Here is a 21,749-nt window from a genome sequence, read left to right as displayed (position 1 = left end):
ACTGGTCATATTACTATTCACAAGATAATCAGATAAGCTGAATACCAGCTGTTCAAATAATTTTTATGACTCAAAGAATTTGCAAATTAATTAATCGTTGATTAATTAATTTCTTAACTCCCAAAGCTTTTCTTAATGCTTAATACATAATTTGGCAAAGCTTTCTTTTTAAACTCACAGTTAAAATTTCTCGCAAACCATTTTACTTTATAAAAAACGAGAGATTTAATGATTAAGTATACAAAGATCTAATTTATCTCAGAATTGTTGCTGTAACATTTATAGTTTACAGTTTTACTTTTTGTCTTTGAATCGTCCAGTTCGCGAGTTATCTCGACCAAACTTGAGTCGCACAAAATATGATCGTTCGATTCTCGCTCGATTCCTTCTTTATCCTGAAGCTAAGAGAGAGAAAGAGATGGCGAGAGAGAAAAGAAGCGGGAGAAAAAGCGACTGTACACGCGCGGGTACAGGCTCATCGGTAAATGGATGGATGAATCTGGGCGAAAAAGGGTGCCTTTGAGCTGCCGAGTCCGTTGCTGCCAGATTAATTAACGAAGCACTCGCCCGGGGGCCGGAGGAGGATCAGCAGCAACTCCGTTATCAGGGTGGAGAGCTAATAGACAGATACCCCCTGCCTACTTATCTATCAGCCCACCTTTCGATCAACCACCTTCCTATCGAACGGCGAATGTCGCTTCTATTCGCGTCAATCGTTAACTAATCGCTCGTGCTACAATTATCAGTGTTTTTTTTTTTTTTTACCCAAATATTATGTTCCTTGTCTTCTGCGATAGACATTTCGCCGAATTTAAGGAAACAAAATTAATACATAAGATAAGATTAATATATAAACATAGAGAACTTACTAATTATTTAAATAATTTAGAGTATTATATTTTGACATTGATATTATACCAATTTGAGAGTTAAAAATGTTTTCTTACGTTCTCCTCTTTTTCAACAGAATCGTAAACATCATATATGTATATAAAAATAATAGTTTTTTTTTAATTTAACAAAGTACAAAGATTTTAAACAAGCTCCTTACAAACAATTGTACGCATATGTGCTGTAAAAACGCGAGTCGAATTCATCGATATCTCAAAACTCTAATTAATTTTCAGCATTCTGATATTAATGAGTTATTTCTACATGCTGCAAATTTGTTTCTAAATGCTGGAAATCTTATGGGATTTGGCAGGGTCTCGTAACGTTCAAGAAGGATTTAAACGTAATCGTCGCGATGAGATAGTCGGCCGTTTGTTTCACGTTACGCACAGATCCGCCAAAGATTTCGAAACGTCCATCTAAGTAATTACTGAAGCTTAGGAGCGTCGTCGGGGACGGGGTCAACGATGGTGATTAAACGTAAGATAAGATACAACCGCTCCGCTTCTACCACGCACATGTAATACGGACGCGGTTCTTTCTTTCGTGTTAAACCGACTTCCCTTAATTGGAGTAACAGCTTTTTGAATATTCCAAGCAATATACTACATGAAACATATAATGCAGAGGTCAATGAAAGATGATCCTCGAGCACGCATCAAGATTTTTGATAAGGTAAATGTTTCAGTGGCCGGACACATGTCCCAATTTCTCACTATATTAACAAAATAATGATTATATAACATTTATAATTACAAAACTCAACATTGATATAAAAACACATTAATTAATATAAAAATACATTAAAATAAAAAAAACATTAGTAAATTAAATTTGCTTATAAAAATAACTCAAAATTGTTATGCTACATTTAATTATGTAATAATTAATACAATGAGCTAATGTATGGTAACGAGATTAAATCGTGTAAGACAATTTAGATTAATTTTCAACGATTTTACTAAAAGTAACTGATTTTTTACAGAGCCAAAAAAAATTTTTTTTTATCAGTGTTGGAAACAAATTTCGGAATTCTCCATTTAAAAAGTATTTTTTATGTGTATTTTACGTTATGTCCAAATATTGGTCTCTATATATTCGATTTATTTGTAATATATACATATTCGACATTTTTGACAAATATTTAATTGCATCATTTGATCCATCAATTAATAATTATAATTTTCTTATTTGGTTTCTGTTAAATAAACTTTAATCTTTTTTATATATACGAAAAGATGAGAAAAATATTATTTTCATAAAGGAGATTATATTTTCAATGAGTAACTCTTAAATATATTTGGCTATTGAAACATTTACCTTGAACAAAATCTAATATTTATCTCTTCGTTTTACATACCGATTTTTATTTAAAAATATTTTTGAAATTCTTTTTATTATTATATATATTTAATAAAAATATATTATATATATATATAATAAATGCGTCGAAAAATATATATCAAAAACAAAAAACAGCGCGAAAAAGCTGGAGCACTTTGTGTATAACATTTCTTTCGGTGCTCAAATTAATTTTCGAAAAGACTCGCGTACGCAAATGTGCACTGCCTTTCTCCGCGCTAATAGACTCGTCTGTTCTCTTGCGCTTTCGCTTTCTAAAGCACAACGTTGACCCCGGCGTTCTGGGGATAATCGACTGAAAATAACCCCAAGAGACGGGGCACCGGGACCCCCCCGGGTTCCTGATAGATTCGTTCTTCAATACAGCCTAGTGCATCTGTTCCTTTTGAAGAGGACGAATGACTCCGACAATTAGAGGAGTAGCAGCGGCAGAAATCCTATCGAGAGACCGCGTCTGTACGACCTGCGTCTTATTTCTCGCTTACAATGATCAGGATCGCCGAGATTACGCGATCGTACATCTGCGGGGATATTATTTGAAGATGTAATAGAAAGATTCGTAGAGCAGCCTCGATTAACCCTGAAGAGCACAAGTGAATTTAAGCACAAGACAGCTGAACTTCTATATAAAAGATTCTTATAAATAAACAAATTCTTTAAAAAAATTGTATTAAAGGAATTCAATTATATTTGATCATTTCTAAATAAAAAAAAATTAAAATAATATCTTTGTGAATCTAAAGTAGAAAAGGCTAGTTATTCATTTTTCAGAGTTGATATAAAAGTTACACAGCAAACGAGAAACAAGGGATACTTTGTGCAATATTAAAATTATAATTCTATTTAATCTTCTATCATTGTAATGGTATCATCGTTTGAGAGTCAACGGTGTATGTACAGTCACATAAATGAATCAATATAATTGGTCTTTATTTGTATAGAGTTTCCTATACTATTACAGCATTTGCATAACGTGATAGCGTGTCGGGAATATCTTTTCATCAAACTGATGAACAACGAGCGAGCGCTGCCGTGTATTATATATACAAGGTGATAGATTGTCAGAGACAGACACGCTAGCGGTTTGTTTGTGCTTTAATATAATACTCATCCCCAACTACTTGATTCAAGCACAGTGCAAGAGTGACTGCTTATTTATATTCAGATTAAAAGACGGTAAATGTCTCAGATTTTCTTTCTACAATGCAATTTGTATTAATAAAAATGAATATTATACTCATGTTCAAGTAAATTGAACGTAGGATGATTGGAACGATTGGAAGACTGTACAAATCATTTCGGGAGAGAGAAACAAGCATTTTTATCGCTATCTACACGTCGCAGGGTCGCTCGAATAAAAGACGTCTGACAACAAAAAAAAAACCAAAGATTCGGTCTCAAATCTGAGCTGATTGCAGGCCGCCGAGCAGCGTCGTGATTACGCGCTGTCTATACGTGATCGGCGTTGGTTCGCGGTTGAACGAAAGTGCTAAACGACCAATAAGGAAGTAATAGCAATACACAGAGAGGCAGAACCCCGGCGGCAGAATCGGGCGAAGGGGTGGCTCCGCACGCAATTACGGATTTTGAGTGACAGATGCTCGCCCAGTCGGCAGTCGGAAGATTAAAACAAGTAATCAAAGTCCCAGTAGCCACCTCGGGATGGATATGGATGGATGCACGCCTCCGACCCCCTGTACCCTTCTTCCCCCTCCCTCCGCGGCCCCGTTCCATTTTGCTGTCACCCCGTGCAACCCCGCTCCTGTTCTCCCTTCCCTTCGCCGTGTCTCCTCGCTTCGAAACCTCCGTACCCCACAAGTTCCGCTCCTCCTTTACTCATCTTACTCCCTCTTGGAAGAGCAAACCACCAAGGGTAAGCCCCTACTATAATATCCACCTATAGCCGTCATCAAGGCGCGCCCTGAATGCTCCTTTAAGAAAATGTTCCTTTCGCGAGCAGTCGCGTAGGAAGGTTATTAGACGTCTTGAAGAGGCGGCCGAGAGCGGGGAGAGGGAAATGAGTTATATTCAAACGACGCGAACTCTCAATCCTGCTTAAAGTGATAAAGATATGTCCGATGCGTCCGTAATAAAGATTCTTTGGGAGTAAAAGATCAACGGGAGAACGACGATCGCGTTATTGCTACAATAATTTATATATCGAATTTCTTAGCATAAATATATTTATGTCAGTTGTACATAAATACATCTGACGTGAAAAATAATACAGTCTTTATTTGTCTATCGAAAATTTAATTATTATACACTTGAGAAATTTATTTTGGAGTCTCCTTTCTCTATGCGAGGCTCTACGAGTGGCACCGTTCGATCTAATAGATGATACAGTCACTACGAGATAAGAATCTATTCGATAAAATTAAAATTAGCACAGCACTTGTGAAGATTGTTTAGGGTGCTGTCGTCTGCACAATTAGGATCCGAAACCTTACCGTTACACGCTCGACTGTCCCACAATGGAAGTACCATAAACCGAGGGCGGTGAACAAGAAATCCCTCGATCAGACTTGACAATAATGCCGATATAATCTGACCACTTAATCGACAAAATATAATAGTGAATCGAACAATTATAGTTGCAATTCTGTCCCGCGGCTACAGAGAGAAAGAGAGAGAGAGAGAGAGAGAAAAAGAGGAGAGAGTACACACAAAACGAGTTATTTCAGCTGAGGATAATATTATCCGTGATTGGAAATGTACTTTTAGTGAATATTAGTGTGAATAATAATTTATCAGTGAAGAGCGCTTTGATATTAGCGATCATGAATTAAACTTTTTATAAAAATAATTCTTAATAATAAAAAATATTAAATAAAAATAAATATAGAATTAAGAAAATAACAGTCGTTTGCTCCATTGTTATCTATCGATCTATAGTGCATTGCCTATCGATATCTCTGTTAGATGTCCGATAGTTTTTAGTGGGAAATGATCTCTTCGAAAATAATATAAGGATGTAAATGAAAAGAGAAAAGAAGTTCTGTTTTCTATTTTTACCGGAGTATACTGTTCCTCCTATTTTACACTTTGCGACGATAATGAAGCCGCGCTGCTGCGACATACGACTTGTTGACACACGGCGGTACCGCGAGATGCGAACACGCTACACGGTGACGCGAATGTGATTAGTCTCGAGATTTTCGTGCGCACGCGGGGATGGCAAACCAGGATTGGATTTGGCGCGGATGCGGGGGGGAGAAAGGGGGACAGATGGAGGATGAGCCGTTTATCTCAGGCGTCGCTTTTCAGTTTTTCTCCCTCTCGCGATTTCTCGGCGCTCGACGCACCCCCGGTTCTTTTTACTTCCCAAGACTACGTCGCCGACTCTCTGTTTGCTTTATTTGTTCCTCCGGGCGCGCCCCAGTGTGGTGCCCTAACACAAATATCTACCTATATCCTCTCCTCACGAAATAAGCTTGCTCCACTAAATTTATCATAAGTAGCCTTTAGAAGTGGCAGCCAGCTTACCTGCCCGCTGACATTGAAACGGCTTTTAATTTCGTCATCTACTTCATGCTGCATTATTTTATAGTATTCACACACATGTAGGTAAATATATGTGCATGCTTTCGTGCATCTTAACACAATTTTAGTAGCTATGCTAATTGCTTATATTTGACACTACCACATTTTCGCATTAAACAATTGCTAAAGATGATTTATCAAATATTCGTTGAACATTTTATGTTGTAAAAGTAAGATCACTTAAGCAATTATGGTTATACACATGTAAAATTAAGACTACAAGATTTCGCGTAAAATAACATGATTATTTGTGCCTTCGTATTAGTTTCGAAAATATGTAAATGTGATGTTTCAAGAAAAAAATTCTATTACAAAATAATAACATGAGCTTGAAGGCTAATGCTAGGTTTTTGTGCTATCTAATCTTTATTTGTATTTTTAACAATGTAAACGTTTTGGTTATCAAACGTAATTTTAATTACACTGTATGTGGCAATCTAATTCTTTAACTTTGATTATTTAATTTGAATTCCTTCCTAATCTTATCTTTTGTATTAATATCAATGTTAAAAAATTAGATTGTCACGCACTGAAGAATGTTACGTTTGATAATCGAAACGTTTATATTATCAAAAATACAAATATTAGACAGCACAAAAATCCAGCATTGGTTTTTAAGCTCATGTTATCTTTTTTTTCATGTTACACATCAAGATCCGTTACCTAATATATGTATATTAGTTTAAAAATCCTATGTTTCCAATTAACTAAAAATTCAGATTTACTAAATTCTGGTAGAATTATTAGCAAATTTAAAAATAAAAGTATCTTCAAATACGGAATTTTTATATTTTAAAATACGCAATAATTTTCAGAATAAACCAGATTAATGTAAGTCAGTGTACATAAAGAATGTAAATATTAATGCTCGGAAATTTCAAATAGCCGAACAGTTCGATAGTTCAGATGTTAAAATCAAACGCAAACTATTAATTCAGACTTTTTGAACTAATGTTTTTTGAGCTATGTTCAAACTATTTAAACTAATTTTAAAAATCCAAAAATTTTGAAACTGAAAAAGAAAATTGAGAAGATTGAAATTTATCAAATAAATTAATAGATATATATTAAACATTTATAAAATTTTATAAATATCTATTTATCAAATACTTCTTTAAATGTCTTTCAAATCGTCATATTTATCTACTTGCTACAAGAATATGTACATTACACAACGATGCAAAATTCTACGTGACTACTGCAGAAATAATTAATATGTAATAAATACCAAATAAATGATAAATTGCTTACTTTAAACTTTGCTTTACCGAAATCTGATGCCACCCGGATTTTCCTCTTTTCTCAATAGTTCATTGATTCATAAATCTGCTTCTCCATGACACTCATAAAGTAATTAATTGCGACCTCAAATTTTCTACTGTACCAAACAATTAACCAGTTTTCTGATATGAATTTTATCACATCATGATTAAGGAAAAATTCAAGAAAAATCGAAATCGCAAATGATCAGAAAACGAAAAAGAAATGATCAGACAACAGCAACGTAACAGCTTCGCCGAATCTTAAATTACAAAAAAATACAAATAATCGACATCGCGAGTTAGCATCGAAATGGTTTAATGCGCAATTCGGTGATTGTTTTGATTTTTCGTAATCTACACTATCATATACGTGTGCTGTTATTTGCACATTATCATCTTGCTACCTTACGATACACTCAAGCAGAATAGACGGCAGCAGAAAATCGTTTCGTATCATTTTTACATTGTAGCTCTGTGCGATTTCATGTTTTTTTTTAGTTTTTCTTTCATCATAATAACAAAGTTTGCGTCGAGAGAAAACACCGTATAAAATATCGCGAGATCATAATTATTTTATAAGTGCCATAAAAAAGCAGCCATCGATGGATTGCTGAGAGAAGAAAAAGAGATCCGAAGAGCATCTGTCTTTGGCAAAACAAAATTTAAGGTAGGTAAGTATTTTATCTCATTTATTTATTATTTGTTACTTATAAGATATTAATTGTGTGCTGTTCCGCAGTCACGTGAGATATCGCATCATTGTGTAATATTAATACTTTTGTAATACGTCTTCTTTTATTTTCTCTCATTTTCTTTCGTAGTCTCTTGACCTTGATAAATTATTAATAGGAAAAACAGGCAAGAAATATATGCATTGGAAATATAATATAAATCAATTTTATCGAATTTTCAATAAAAAAATGTTGATATTATCAACATGAATGCTGTTGACTTTTGTTTCCAATATAAAAACACTATTTTTACTCCAATTTTTTTTACTGTTTAAACTGCTCAAATTTTCAGACATTATAGTTTACGAATTTAATAATTGCGATCTAAAACGAGAAAAACCCGGCCCAATATCCGTTTTACGATTTTCTCTATTTATAAAAAATCTAATTTGCAGTCACGAGATTGCTTTTTCTTTCCGCCATTTATTTAGTTCTTCACCTCTTAATTTATTACGTATGTATATCCTTTTTCCTTTTGTAAAAATGTACAGATATTCCTGTACATCGTTTCTTTCACTTTCAAATTTGTACATAAATTCGCATAAAAGCATAAAAACACATTATATATGTAAAACCATATAAATAAATATATGTATAATCAGATGGATTAATAGTATTCAATGCATTTACATTTAACAATTCAATTTCTGGAATATTTAAAAAGCATGTTTTTTTCTTTTCTTATTAATAATTTTGCCTTTATAATTAATTGTATAATTCAATATTAAATTATGCTTATTAAAAATGAAAAAAATTAATAAATTGCATATCATATGTAATCGTAAATATGTTTATAAGTACAAATACATCAAATATTATTGTACATTTGATTGTACATATAATAATAAACAAAATAATTGTACTCACCAACTAAAGTATTGCAAGTAGTTTTACTTGTAACGGATTCCGTTTGATATTTTACATTAAACTCATTGAAAAATTGATAAATATCGAAAACCCGCATTTAATTACGTAAACTATCAAATGAAAGTCAATTCATGTGCTTTTAATAGAACGCGAAAATCATGAATTCTAATGGCGAGTTTATCATGTCATAATATATATATTATCGTAAATATAAATGTGAGATTAAACATACTTTGTTGCAACTAAATTATAAATAATCAATAGCTAAAGATTAATTGACAAAAATCTGTTTAGATAATTATAAAATTACAATAAGAAAAAGATAGTATACCAAATTACTGTTTTTCGCGAATAACTCAAATTTTACACAAAAGAAGAAAACGGTTCGACAAAATGAATCAGTGAATATGCTTCATAAATGCGAATCAATTATATCAATTACTAAATAGATAATTACATCTATAACCATGATTTTTTCATAATAATGAACTACGTATCTAAAACCGTACTTTCACAATTCATTATTTTGCAAAACATTCAATTTTAACTTATTAATTAAACTTATTAACAAAATTAAGCACAAAATATATTCATGTATATTATATTAAACATCATATTTTCAAATTATATTTTCAGAATTTTTATTTTTTAATTATATTTTTGATCATTTGTAATTCAGTAAACGTTTTTTTCTACATTTATGCTCATATAATTTATATTTCACAGAATTTTCTAATTTGCTAATTTGAAAGTAATAGATTGCATACATAAATTGTACAAAATAAAAAAATTGTTTTGTTAAGACAGAAAACAATATATTTGTATTTTGTTATTTACTTGTAAAATGTAAACTGCAAAAAAATATAATTGTCAAAGTGCGGTCTTTAGCAATAAAAATTGGCAAAAAAGAAGACGCATCATGCATAAATAGCATTAATTAATTTACTTACACCAGTCGTTGTACTCTAACCAAAAATACGCTTTTGCTGTACCTGAAAAAATTAATATATATTTTAGTTATTATAAATTATAATAGTTAACATGTACATTAATTATTACATATTATTTAATTTATTTTAATTAAATATGCTAACAGCTATATGCCATAAATAATTATTTAACAATTTTAATAAATAAATGTAAGTATACAATAAATATAAAAAACAAATTAAACTGTGTGCACAACATAATATGTATTATTTGTATTATGTATTACACAACACAATTAATTATTTATTCATTATTCGAACATGTATGCAATTGTCATATTCATTATGACAATTGCATACATGTTTGAATAATGAATAAATAATTGCACTCATCAGTCCATACAGCACAGAACATTGACGCAATGTTGCTGCAATGTTCTGTGTTGTATAGGAGTATTACAGTTTGTTCAAGCCACAAGCTTATATAGATAATAGGTTGTTAAAGGTTATTATACTCACACATTAGACCACATTATTAAACTAGTTTAACTATTCTGTCTGATATGAAAAGTATACATCATGTTATAAAACAATATATATAATTGTACTTGTATATTTGTTTGTGTAGGTTAGGTCACAATTTTATAAATATTTAATAATAAATGTAAAATTATATTTACCAGCTAGGATGTCATACTTTGCTCCGCATTCACTCCAAATTTTGCCTTAAACTGCTTCGCAGCAACTCCGCATCAACGAAAATCGATGAATATCGAAAACTCGCACTTATAACTTACACATGCACTATCAAACGCGCAATATCAACTAATTATAAGCACTATCGAATGAAATACCCGCACGTTTCGTTTACCTCACGGTTTCACGTCACAAATTTATAATGATATATGAAACACAAACGCGATGTACAAAACACTTTGTTCGGTAACGCGTTTACGCGCGTAATTATAATAGATATTAACACTTTACGTATTCAACGGTCCATTTAATACTGTTACCAACTGCAACACAAATATTTTAACACACAAAGTTTTACCAACCTAAACACACAGCGCTTGCTTCAAGTTAGTTCAGATACAATTTCATATGATAAAGCATTTGATCGATTTCAATCGTCTCGTACAAGATTTGTTCGCTTACCCCAACATGCTCCAATACACTCCAATCTATAGTAACGTAATACTAGATTGAAGCATATTGGAATATGTTGGAGCATGCAACGCGAGCGTGACCTACAGTCATATTTAGAATGAAGGAGACGAATAAAATGACTTGCAATCATACCGAAGTCAGTATATACGGATACGCAGAACAACAATTATGTTTTAATTCCAATGAGCTGAACTTTTAAAATGCTACATCTAATAATAAATACATAGCACGTCCGTAACGTGTCCGTTGCATCGGAATTTGCATACTCACTAAAATCGCACTTGTTGCATTCATGGTATAGATTGAACACTTTTACTCGTGAACATCTATAATAAATAATATGTCCCAACAATCACCTATCACTTTTAATCGTCATTCTTGTCAAAAATTAGCACTCATTATTTGCGTGCTTTCCGAATTAAAAAAAATAACTGCCGTAAGATGGTGCGTACACAGAGTTAACTATCGATAAATATCAATGATATCTCGATATATCGATGTTTGTGTTTACCGCGGTATTACAAATTTGCGGTATTATAAACTCATGATTTTCACATTACTTAAAAAAAATAAATTATGTGAATAAAATTTTATTTGATAGTTTATATAATTGAATACAGGTTTCCAATATTTATCAATTTTTTAATAGAGCAAAAACTGATATCTAAGCAGAATCCATAAATAACGAATAAAGCAAAGTGCAACACCAACCTAGACCAATTATTCTTTTCATTACTTAAATATGAAACTTTTTCATTGTTTAAATATGTGGAAAATTGTAAAACACATACCAATATAAATATCTTTATGCACATTGTTTTTATAATGTAATATATATTTCAAATGTTATTTGATACAAAGAAATATATAATTTTATTGTATTACAGCTATTTTATTTCATATTATATTACGTTATAATCTACGGTATTGTACATATGCCTATCTTTAAATAAAATGCATGCTTAATTAACCGTTTCAAAGTATTCTTTACTGTCTTTTGGATTTGGTTTGATGGTTTTGGAATCTGGTTGCCAATTTGCAGGACACACTTCCCCATGCTTCTCAACAAATTGAAAAGCCTTGATCAGTCTCAATGTCTCCTCGACACTTCTACCAACTGGAAGGTCATTGACGCTAAGCTGTCGAAGAGTTCCCTCTTTATCAATGATGAATAAACCTCTGAGTGCAATTCCTGAATCTTGTAATAAAACGTTGTATTTAGTTGATATCTCCTTGTTAAAATCGCTCAAAAGTGGATAGCCCAAGTCTCCTCCAAGGCCACCTTGTTTCCTGGGAGTATTAATCCATGCCAAGTGGCTGAAGTGTGAATCCGTTGAAACTCCAATCACTTGAGTGTCGAGAGCTTCAAAATCTGAGATTTTTTCGCTAAATGCTATGATTTCCGTTGGACAAACAAATGTGCTGTAAATAAAATATACAGAACTGTATTATATTATAAGAAAAATATTTCAAATAATAATATAAAGAAAATTACATACAAATCTAATGGATAAAAAAACAGAACAACATATTTTCCTTTATAGTCGCTCAGCTTAATCTCCTTAAAGTCACCTTTAACTACTGCAGTACCAGAAAACTCTGGTGCAGGTTTTTGGATCTGTGGCCAATTATGTAGCTTTGAACTCACTGTGAAATTTCGAATACATTCTGCCAATAACGTTTGCTTATTTTGGGATAAAGAACTAGTTGCAGTGACAAGCTGTAAATAGATTGAAGAGACAAAAATTTTATTTATATCAAGATGAACAACTTGCATTATAACCATAATTTCATGTAACGATTGGCAAAAAACTTTTTAAATGATTTTATTTAAGACATAATGGAATATATAAACTCAATAAGCTTACCAATTTTCTACTTTGCGGATATAACGAAGTGAATAATCGAAACATTTTGTAAAAACAGAAAATATGCACTAAATTTGCTGTGCAATTGTTAGTACAACGTGTTGGACAGTGTAGAACCGTAGAACTATAGTATGTAAATAGCAAGTTTTGCCAACCTTTTCCACTAATGCGGAAATTCCACGATCAGCAGTTCAACGTAAAATAATTATTAAAAAATCTCTAGATAATTCCGTAAAACATAAGAAAAATCCATAAATTTTGCTAAATAATGTGCTAAATATTGCAATATTAATATAATAAACTATTTACGACATATTACATAGAAATAATTGTAAGATCAGAAATATGAAAGTTGGTAGCACTTGCTCAATTATAGTAGAAATATTGGCTATGCGCTGAAACCGATTGCCCAACCATTGAATAATAATATTTACTGGTAAGATATTTATGTAATCACGTTTCTTCAAATATTATTTTAAAATATATATTCAACATATTAAATATGAGTAAATATATATTTATATATATGCACATAAATGTATACATATATAGATATTGATATAACAATCACATTGTCAAGTGTTCGATTATTCACATTGCATTGTTATTCCAAATTATATATAATTAAAATGTATTATAAACCTATACTCACATAAATGTACTAAAAAAATACTCTTAAACAAAAATACTCGGAAAACTAACTTTTATGAAAAATTATTTTCATTTTACCGAAAATAATATAATATACATTGCAAAATATAAGGTAGTGATGTAAAAGTATGAAGGAATTATTTATGATGTGGAATTCATTATGATGATGGGAATAACAAACATGACAATTGAGAGTTGCGTTAAGTAACAATTTTTGTTAAATCTTATAAAACGTGAATCAGTTCTTAATCCAATGCAACTCTTTAGCAATTTACTAAGAAGACGAATGATCACAATGTGCGTCATTTCATAATCACAAAATATTATGATATTTTATAGATTCTATCCTATTATATTATCGATCTGAACAAGTATTTTCAATTGGAAGCCGTTGCGGTAGCATTTGGCCCAGGAGTAGATGTTGATGTAGATTCTTCCGTCACGATACGTCGATTCTTCTTTATCCTCTTCCATTCGCCATTCGTGTAGTTCATTTGGAAGTGCGTTTCCACTAACATTGGAACAGTTGTTCCGTCTGATTGTGTTACTTCCTCTATATTCTCCGATAGCATCACTGTGACTATGTTGCCCAATTTTGGACAAGGATTATCTGCCAATAAAATAACCAATGGTATTATGGATGTATAACTTACTCTCTATAATATATATATAAAATACATAAAAAATTTATATACACATACCTCTAGAGCCAGCCATAAAACCTAAGATTAGAGCTTTCTCTGGACGTGTTACTTTATTTGCAGTTCTAAACATTTCTTGCGCTTCCAACATTTGTTCTCGCTGAAACATGATAAATAGTGAGAATCTTATATTTATAACTCTATATATATGTATGTATAACTAAGTGAAATTTTGTACAACTTACCGTAAGAGACAGGCCTTTTCTTGTGTTAGCCGCTGCATTAGGTTGCGCAGTACTGTGTATACGATATACAGTACTTTGAATCTCTGTCACTGTTTGAGCTGGTCTGACAGTTTGAACAGCGACAGGCGTAGTTTCCACAGGTTTTATCACCGTTGGTGAACTTACAGGTAGTACAGTAATAGATGTTGTGGGAGTAGTTAGCGTAGTAGCTGCAACAAAAAAGGCTTAATTAAAATCCAAACAAAACAGCAGAACTGTAACGTTTTTATGTTTAATACCGGTCTTACATGTTTGCGTTGTGGTTGTAACTGCAATGCTGCTTGGTGTGCTTGGCGCAACGTATGACTGTGCTGTAACTGCTACTGGTGCAACTGGCGTGGCAGGTGGATTTATCGAAGCAAGTCCCTGCGCGTATTCAGGAGTCGCTGGAGTTTCTGCAGCTGGCGAGACGGCAGAAGTAGCTGCAGCAGCAGCGGCCGCTTGCGCTTCTGCAACCTTCTTCTGCTGCTCTTCCAATTCCAACATCCTCTTCCTCTTCTTTGCTTGCGCATATCCGAGAGGTTGCTCATTAATGTCCAATAATTTAATACCGCCATCTTTTCGAATTCTACTACTGATGGATGTTCTATTGGACATAGAAGTGCTTGTAAGTGAAGGAGATCGAAAACCACTTGTTGGAACTCTGCTTGGAATACCTTTGAGAGGTGCTGAAAAAAGTAAATACAGTCATGCAATACATCACAGAGAAGTGATACTAATATAGTATACATTCATAATTTTATACTTACTTGTATCTGTCATTTTTCTTGGCATTCCTCTGCTCCTTACTGGCACAGTAGGAGCTGTGCTCTTTTTCAGATTATTAGCAGCATCAGTACTTTTTTGGAGCAATTCTGCTCTCAAAGCTGCACTTTTTGGTTTCCTTTTGAGAGTAAAATGTTTTATTGGTGTAGGTTGCTGACCTACCACTGAAGTCAACGCAGTCTTATTGAGATAATGACATTCTAAAGGGAGCATAGCGGGATCATTTTGCTTCTTCAGAAGTTTCCTTAATTCATTAACCAAATCGCCAAAGATTGGTCTATGTTCATCCAAATCAGTAATGTCTGTGTTCAAAGAACCAGTCGATGGAAAGGTTTTCATCGCTTCGGATAACATTGATACCCATAGCTCACTGTCCAAAGATGCAACCTCAATAATTTCCTCCAGCTCCACACGCCACTGTTATTTAAAAATAAAATTTTAATAACATAAAAATTAAAATAGATTTGTTTATTACAAGATTTCATAATAAAAATAGTCAGGACAGTCAAATTATGCCATAAGTCTTATATAGCAGTTACAATTTTTCCGTTCTAATGAATGAGGAAATCATAGAAAATCGTAAATATTAACTATATAGAAGCCCTTATACTAAACGTCTCAAAAACATCACAATTGATAAGAATCAAATAAATTTAATGCGTGCATGATAAACAAATATTAGATTAAAAAATTTATGCGTATTATTAATCTTGCACATGCCAAGAATTTATGTTTATTTTTATTCAACAGAACGGCGGTCGTTGAAAAATACGAAAATATCAGGTGCAAGCAAGCGCGCGCTTACCTCTTCCACATTGCGTCTCGGTATGTGAAAGAACGACAGTAGTAGTTTGAGCTTGACCTGCGTCTGTAGATCGGGAAAACAATCCTTGATGTTCCGCAGTACCTCAGCATTGAGCTGCGAACAAATTGAGCTACCAGTCCAGCTATCGTTTGATGTACCAAGCTTGTTATGCAGCCACAACGACGTATCGCTGTCCCTTACATTCGCCATATTGGAGTCGTTTGCTTCTAGTGCCCGCCGTACCTCACCATGGCGCGCCACATGCGATGCTAGAGACCCTTGAAATAAGAGCTTCTGCACACAGAACGCGTTGACATGTTCACGTGACGGAAGTCGGTACAGTGACCAATCATCTTCTTGCTTTTCTGGGCTAGCGAGATATCGGCAATCGAAGTTAGCCAAAGCGTGGAGCTCACATGTATGTAGTTCGCGCCTGTGTACGATATTTCCTCTCTCATGCTATTTGCTGCTTGCATCTCAAATCTGGCGTCACTGGTTTTATACCTATTGTATTATTCTACCGAACACTTCCGAAATTGGCCGAACTGTAACGCTGACATTACGAACGCAAAGTATCTCGGGAAGAAATGCGCCGATGGTGGAGTAATCTTGATTTATTGAGTATTTAGTTACGATTGGATTAAGAATTATAGTGTGTAAAGGAACAGATTTCAACTGAAGGCAGTTATCGTGGATGTTGGAAAGTTTGAGGTGAGTGAAACTTTTTCTTCATTAACATTTCGAGTTATCAATTAGAATCTAACCTAAAATCCGCTTGTTAGCTTGACCTCAAATGAATCAATTAGACGGTTTCTGTATGCTTTTTCAATTCTTTGTTTACGTCATTTACTTATTTATTTATTTTATTAATTTATCCATTGAAAGTAATGCAATAATAATTTTAGTTTAGGTAAAAAATTTTCACAGAAATGACGATATCATTTACAAAATATTCTTCAATATATCCATTGCACGTCGTTTTTCAATGAATACAACAACAATATGACAAAAAAGAAGCAATGAAACAAAGTTGGACACACTAATGTGTCAATACTTTGAATTATCCAACTAATACGAAAGTTATTCTTGTAACATGTTCATAAATATGTACGTTATAATTCCAGGTTCGTACTAAAAGCGATCAAAGCTCAACACGCCCATCAGGCCCAATAAAGCCTCCCTGTCCCCGCGCCTAAAGCCCTCACGTGGCACAAGAGCTGGGCGCTGGGCCAGGCCGCGCTACGCCAGACTGGTGAGTTCCCACACAAAATATCGCTTGGTAGCACGGCGGGCACTCAAAGCCAACTAACCATGTCTGTACAAAGTGTTGCTCTGGCATCTCTCACGGCCACCTATACCGACTCGGAGGGCGAGGACGGGGTGGAAGACGAGCGCCTGCAGGAGGAGAATTCGATCACTCCCCAGGGGTCTGCCCCGCATAATGCCCAAGTCGGTCGTCAGCCCCAGGCCCGATCTGGCACCAGTCCCATATCTGGAGGCCGTTCAGCCTCGCACAGTCCCGCCGTCGGCAAGTCAGCCGGTAGTAGCGACTTGCCGGAAGCGGCTACAAAGGTGCAGCGATTGGTCTCTTATTTTGATGACACGGTAGTCTCCGATGACGAGGGGGTGGCCGTTGCTGTACTGCCGCTGCCGGCGCCGTCGTCATCGTCGTCGTCATTATTGACGGCGACGAGCGCGACGATCGCCGCGACAGCCGCGGAACATCCAGAGGAGAATGGTCTCCTGGCTGCGGTCGTTACTGGCACTGCCACTGCCACTATTGCCGCCGCTGCCGCCGTCGCTGCCGTCGCTGTCGGCAGCGCTGAGCGTCGGTCGCCCTCCTCGCGTCCCGGAGAATTGCTTTCAGATAATAGCGGTGAGGCGGCGGATCTTTACGGTGTGACGATACCGCCGGAACCGCCAGGCCAATGTCCCGCCGAACTGCAGGACAAGATCACAAGGTTATATCGAAAAATGGAAAGTGGGGGTCTGGACATGAACGTGTTGATTCAGCAACGCAAGGAGTTCCGGAATCCCTCCATTTACGAAAAACTCATTCAGTTTTGTAGCATAAATGAGCTGGGCACCAACTATCCGCCGGACAGATTCGACCCGTTCAAATGGACCAAGGACTCGTACTACGAGGAACTTGCCATGGTGCAGAAAACGGAAATGGAAAAACTCGAGAAGGCGCGCAAAGAAAAGACAAAAATCGAGATCGTGTCCGGCACCGCGAAGCGACCCAATAGCTCCGCCACCGGCGCTGAGGATATCGATGCCAAGAAACGGAAAAGTAAGTGGGATCAAGTGGCGACCGGCAACGTTGCCGCCGCTGCCGCCGTCGCGGCAGCAGCGGCAGCAGCCGCGACAGCCAAGCCCACTGTACTTCTCGCACAACCCACCTTGACGACCCTTACGTCATCCGTCACCGGCGCCAAACCTACCGTTATATCGGCCTTCGGTTCACTGCCGAAGAAAAGATTGTAACATATCGTGTAAATGCGTGTTATGTAAATAATGTCGAAATTAAGTACCGTCGTCTTTTACGTTAAACAGCTACAAAACTGTGGAAAGGAAAACGCGGTCCGGGAAACTTAGGTCCTTGGATGATTGTGAAATCTTCTTCTGAATCAGAAATTCCGAATTAAACAGTAGAATCAAGAATCTAATTCTAAGGTCAATAGCACATGAATACAAAGTTGTTCTTGTATTGTCGTACTATTAAAAATTCAAGATTCTGAAGATTTACAAAATTGATAAATCTACAATAGCGGAAATATAGGATCCAAGATAGCGGAAACATTGAAGTCTTATATTTAAAGATCCAAGAATTAAAGCATGATTGAATTACATATGCTTATTGTAGATAATGTAATTAGAATTGGCATTAGCTGCAACTAATGTCCAAAAGTCCAAGGATCTAGGAATCGAACAATTTATTAATTTGCGAAATAAATATTGTAAATAATATTAACTATAAACATCACTATTCGTTAAAAAATGTGAAGCTGCCAATGGAAGGAACATATTTTGGAGATTTACATTCTCGAATTTATAGATTTTTGTATTTTTAAATCCTTGTAAGCCAAAATCTGTCTATAGATCTTTAAATTTTTGTATCAATATTCTTGTATTGCGAGAAGCGTAGGAAATTTATTTTAAGCTTTAATTCTTATAAAGAGAATAGGAATTGAAAGATTAAGAAAAGCAATAGAGTTAAGAGAAACATAATAATTTATAAATTCACGAGTGAGAATTCAAGGATCTAAAAACGCAGAATTATAACTGATCATAGAATGAAAGATTAACAATAGATTAAAGCGTAAATACATTGTAAATAATATCAATTATATACATCCTTTATACAAGAGACATATGGACATGCAGATGATATAATTGGAAATTCTGTGAAGTTGGATTCTTGAATTGTCAAAGCCTTGGAAACTCCTTTTGTATAGCGTATTCATAGAAAATATAAATTAACTTAAAAGAACTAAGATCTTAAAAAAATTTAAATATCTAAAGACATATGTGAATCCAAATATCTCACATTAAAAAAACTTAGCAAACTATTGATTTATGAGTATAAAAATTTCACTAAAAACTTTACAAATCCAGAAATCTAAATATTTGAAATTGAAAGATAAACATATTGTGTGCGTGTGTGTATAAATACATTTGGATTTTATAGAATGAATAATTTTAGAACTAAGACACGAAATGTGTAACAATTTCGAAATTTATGTGAATAATGAAGTGTAATTTCAAGATTCAGATATTCAAGAATTTTGTTCAAAGCTTTAAAAATTGACTTGTCTACATCCATCACGTACAAAAGTTTTAAGAATTTTATCTTATTTTATTTCACACACACTCGCACAAATTTTAAGAATTCAAGGATTTAAAAATTCATTAAGCTAAAAATTCAAAGACAACAGCATCCAAAGATTACAAAAGTCAAGAATTTATAACAAATACGTAAGAATTCAGAGATACGGAAATCGAATAGAAAAACTCTGTCTTAATAATTTATATGAATAAATACATTATAAATATATATTGTAGATAAAATGAAAACGGTCTCCCCAGAAAGAATGCCACTTATTGAATAATAATAACTAATATATTTTTCTTACTGTTTTGTTTTTTTCTTTTTATTTTTGTTTTTAAATATATAACACACAACATTGATGTACACTTTGCTACATCATATCTATAGAAACTGATTATAAGGAAATTATAGTTTCTCAAGAATATTACGATTGTTACATTTCGTTTAGATTTCTTTCTATGAATTCTTACTTTTTTTATACGATTTTAAATTCTTGGCTTTGCTTCTACAATTATGACTGGTATATATTTTTTACCACACAGTTACGAACGTCTGAAAACCGAATTTGATCATTTTATTCAGGATATTAATTATGGAAATGTTGAAAAAGATTATATTTTCTCCAAAAAAAAAAAAAAGAAAGAAAGATGATACTATTCCCTTCCTCATCAATACTCTTTCCCTAACTAATAATATATTCTAATGAATGGAATGATTGAATTCAGTTTTTGGTGACATGAAAATTACATTGTCTAAGTATCATTATTAGATTGATCGAAAAATTCATTTCTTTTTTACGTGATTCTTAGCAGCTCTTACATGATCAATATTGATGCAATACCTTGTATCTACAATACAGATGTAAACATATGTCTGCATATGAAACGATCAATATGAAATACGGTGCAGCAATATTGATTATGTAACGCTCGCTGTACGCTTATGAAATAAAAACAAAAAGGAACAGCTGCAGACTTAGCATGTAATTGTTATATGTAATTGATTTGTCTAGTAAGATGAGATTTTGATAGATAATTAGATATTAAATTTTTTGGCATGTGAAACAAGTAAGGTGTCTGTGTATGTAAATCGATGTGAAACAAGCGCTGTAAGTTAGTAACGATTCATTTTTTATATGAAAAAGTAATGAAACTTTCACAAATGACTTTGTATATACACGCTCATGTGTCAATAGAGTATGGAATATACAATATATAAATGACATTGTGTATTTTTTTGTTATTGATTAATAATACGATATTGCATTGTCAACACGAAACTGTCATAATTCAAAGACAGATGTTACGGTAAAATATTTTAAACAATTTTAAAAAGTTAAGGTTTTTCGCGCTAAATCAGAGTAAAAAAAATTCTTGTTTTAACGTATTGTCCTTATTTTGTATTTATTGTAATGATGATAAAAATAAATGTATATTTTTCCAGTTGCGAGCTTGACAGTGCAATATGATGCCCCCTGTAAGTATATCTGGACTCAACAATATTATATATAATATTACATATAATATGCATAACACATTTTGTCACATATGCGAAAGTTTTCACCTTTTCGTACATAAATATGTTGACTTATTCGTCATAATATATTCTAAAGTATATAATTACATAAGCTGTGATAAACTGAAACAGTTCGTGTAAATATTTTACAACATATACGAAGAGATACGTTTTTTGCAGCTAGTTTTTCTTATGTAATTATTATATTACCCGCAGGTATAGACAATGTATTAGGTAGTCTCCTGATAATAGCTCGAGCTATAAAAGTCATCTAGGAAGAGAAAACAAAAAAATACTTATGAAATAACTTTTAACAATTGATTCGAAAAATAAAATTTCTTTTTAACAAATTATTCTAAGCAATAAAAAATTCGGCATAGAAGAGCATTAATCAAAGCACAAATGTGTAAAATATTTACCGACAGGCATTACAATGTAGAATAATGATATTAAGTGATTTGTGTTGTAAAAGATGCAGAAGATTATGAATTTTCCCAGAAACATTTTTTTCACATTTAATGGACTTGCATCTTGGAAATTCCGAATCCTTGGTTACGTAAAGATGATAATCGTCAATTGTGATATTCCAATGCCCATAAAAAGACTTCAAATTGTCCGATTATTCGTTGTTAA

At 33.5% G+C, this 21,749-nt stretch overlaps 3 protein-coding genes and 1 long non-coding RNA gene across 6 annotated transcripts in view; 1 reads left to right on the top strand and 3 right to left on the bottom strand.

Moving 5' to 3' along the window:
* The window catches only part of LOC137000278 (uncharacterized), a 65,771-nt gene extending 54,621 nt beyond the window's left edge, over positions 1-11,150 (bottom strand). Inside the window, exons 1-3 of one of the 2 annotated variants that reach the window (XR_010890572.1) lie at positions 11,026-11,112; positions 10,266-10,769; positions 9,607-9,648 (exon numbers count right to left, since the gene is read on the bottom strand). This is a non-coding gene — a long non-coding RNA (uncharacterized lncRNA). Of the gene's footprint in view, positions 1-9,606; positions 9,649-10,265 lie in introns of both variants that reach the window. The other variant, XR_010890571.1, reaches the window with a different exon arrangement.
* A 419-nt stretch (positions 11,151-11,569) lies between these two features.
* LOC105675476 (peroxiredoxin) lies at positions 11,570-12,873 on the bottom strand. Its single transcript, XM_012372661.2, has 3 exons — positions 12,624-12,873; positions 12,255-12,475; positions 11,570-12,177 (listed from the first exon to the last, which is right to left on the bottom strand). The coding sequence occupies exons 1-3, from the start codon at positions 12,666-12,668 to the stop codon at positions 11,718-11,720; spliced, it is 726 nt and encodes a 241-aa protein (XP_012228084.2). The 5' UTR covers positions 12,669-12,873; the 3' UTR covers positions 11,570-11,717.
* A 596-nt stretch (positions 12,874-13,469) lies between these two features.
* Positions 13,470-16,007, bottom strand: Nelf-A (Negative elongation factor A). The gene is made up of 6 exons (XM_012372658.1): positions 15,770-16,007; positions 14,949-15,381; positions 14,448-14,867; positions 14,161-14,369; positions 13,976-14,075; positions 13,470-13,884 (listed from the first exon to the last, which is right to left on the bottom strand). The coding sequence occupies exons 1-6, from the start codon at positions 15,977-15,979 to the stop codon at positions 13,652-13,654; spliced, it is 1,605 nt and encodes a 534-aa protein (XP_012228081.1). The 5' UTR covers positions 15,980-16,007; the 3' UTR covers positions 13,470-13,651.
* Positions 16,008-16,190: 183 nt separating this feature from the next.
* On the top strand, positions 16,191-20,823 carry LOC105675475 (SAP30-binding protein). 2 transcript variants are annotated; one of them, XR_001101272.2, is made up of 3 exons: positions 16,210-16,480; positions 16,894-17,021; positions 17,095-17,236. XR_001101272.2 is itself a non-coding variant. In XM_012372660.2 (2 exons), the coding sequence occupies exon 2, from the start codon at positions 17,081-17,083 to the stop codon at positions 18,254-18,256; it is 1,176 nt and encodes a 391-aa protein (XP_012228083.1). In that variant the 5' UTR covers positions 16,191-16,480; positions 16,894-17,080; the 3' UTR covers positions 18,257-20,823. The 2 variants fall into 2 exon arrangements, 1 of the variants encoding a protein (XP_012228083.1); XM_012372660.2 differs by having other exon boundaries at positions 16,191-16,480; positions 16,894-20,823.
* The last annotated feature ends 926 nt before the right edge of the window (positions 20,824-21,749 follow it).

This window comes from Linepithema humile, chromosome 5 (assembly GCF_040581485.1).
Source record: "Linepithema humile isolate Giens D197 chromosome 5, Lhum_UNIL_v1.0, whole genome shotgun sequence".
In the NCBI taxonomy this organism is placed as follows: Eukaryota; Metazoa; Arthropoda; class Insecta; order Hymenoptera; family Formicidae; genus Linepithema; species Linepithema humile.
Note: the sequence above shows the minus strand (reverse complement) of the source record. Positions and strands in the feature narration are given on the sequence as shown.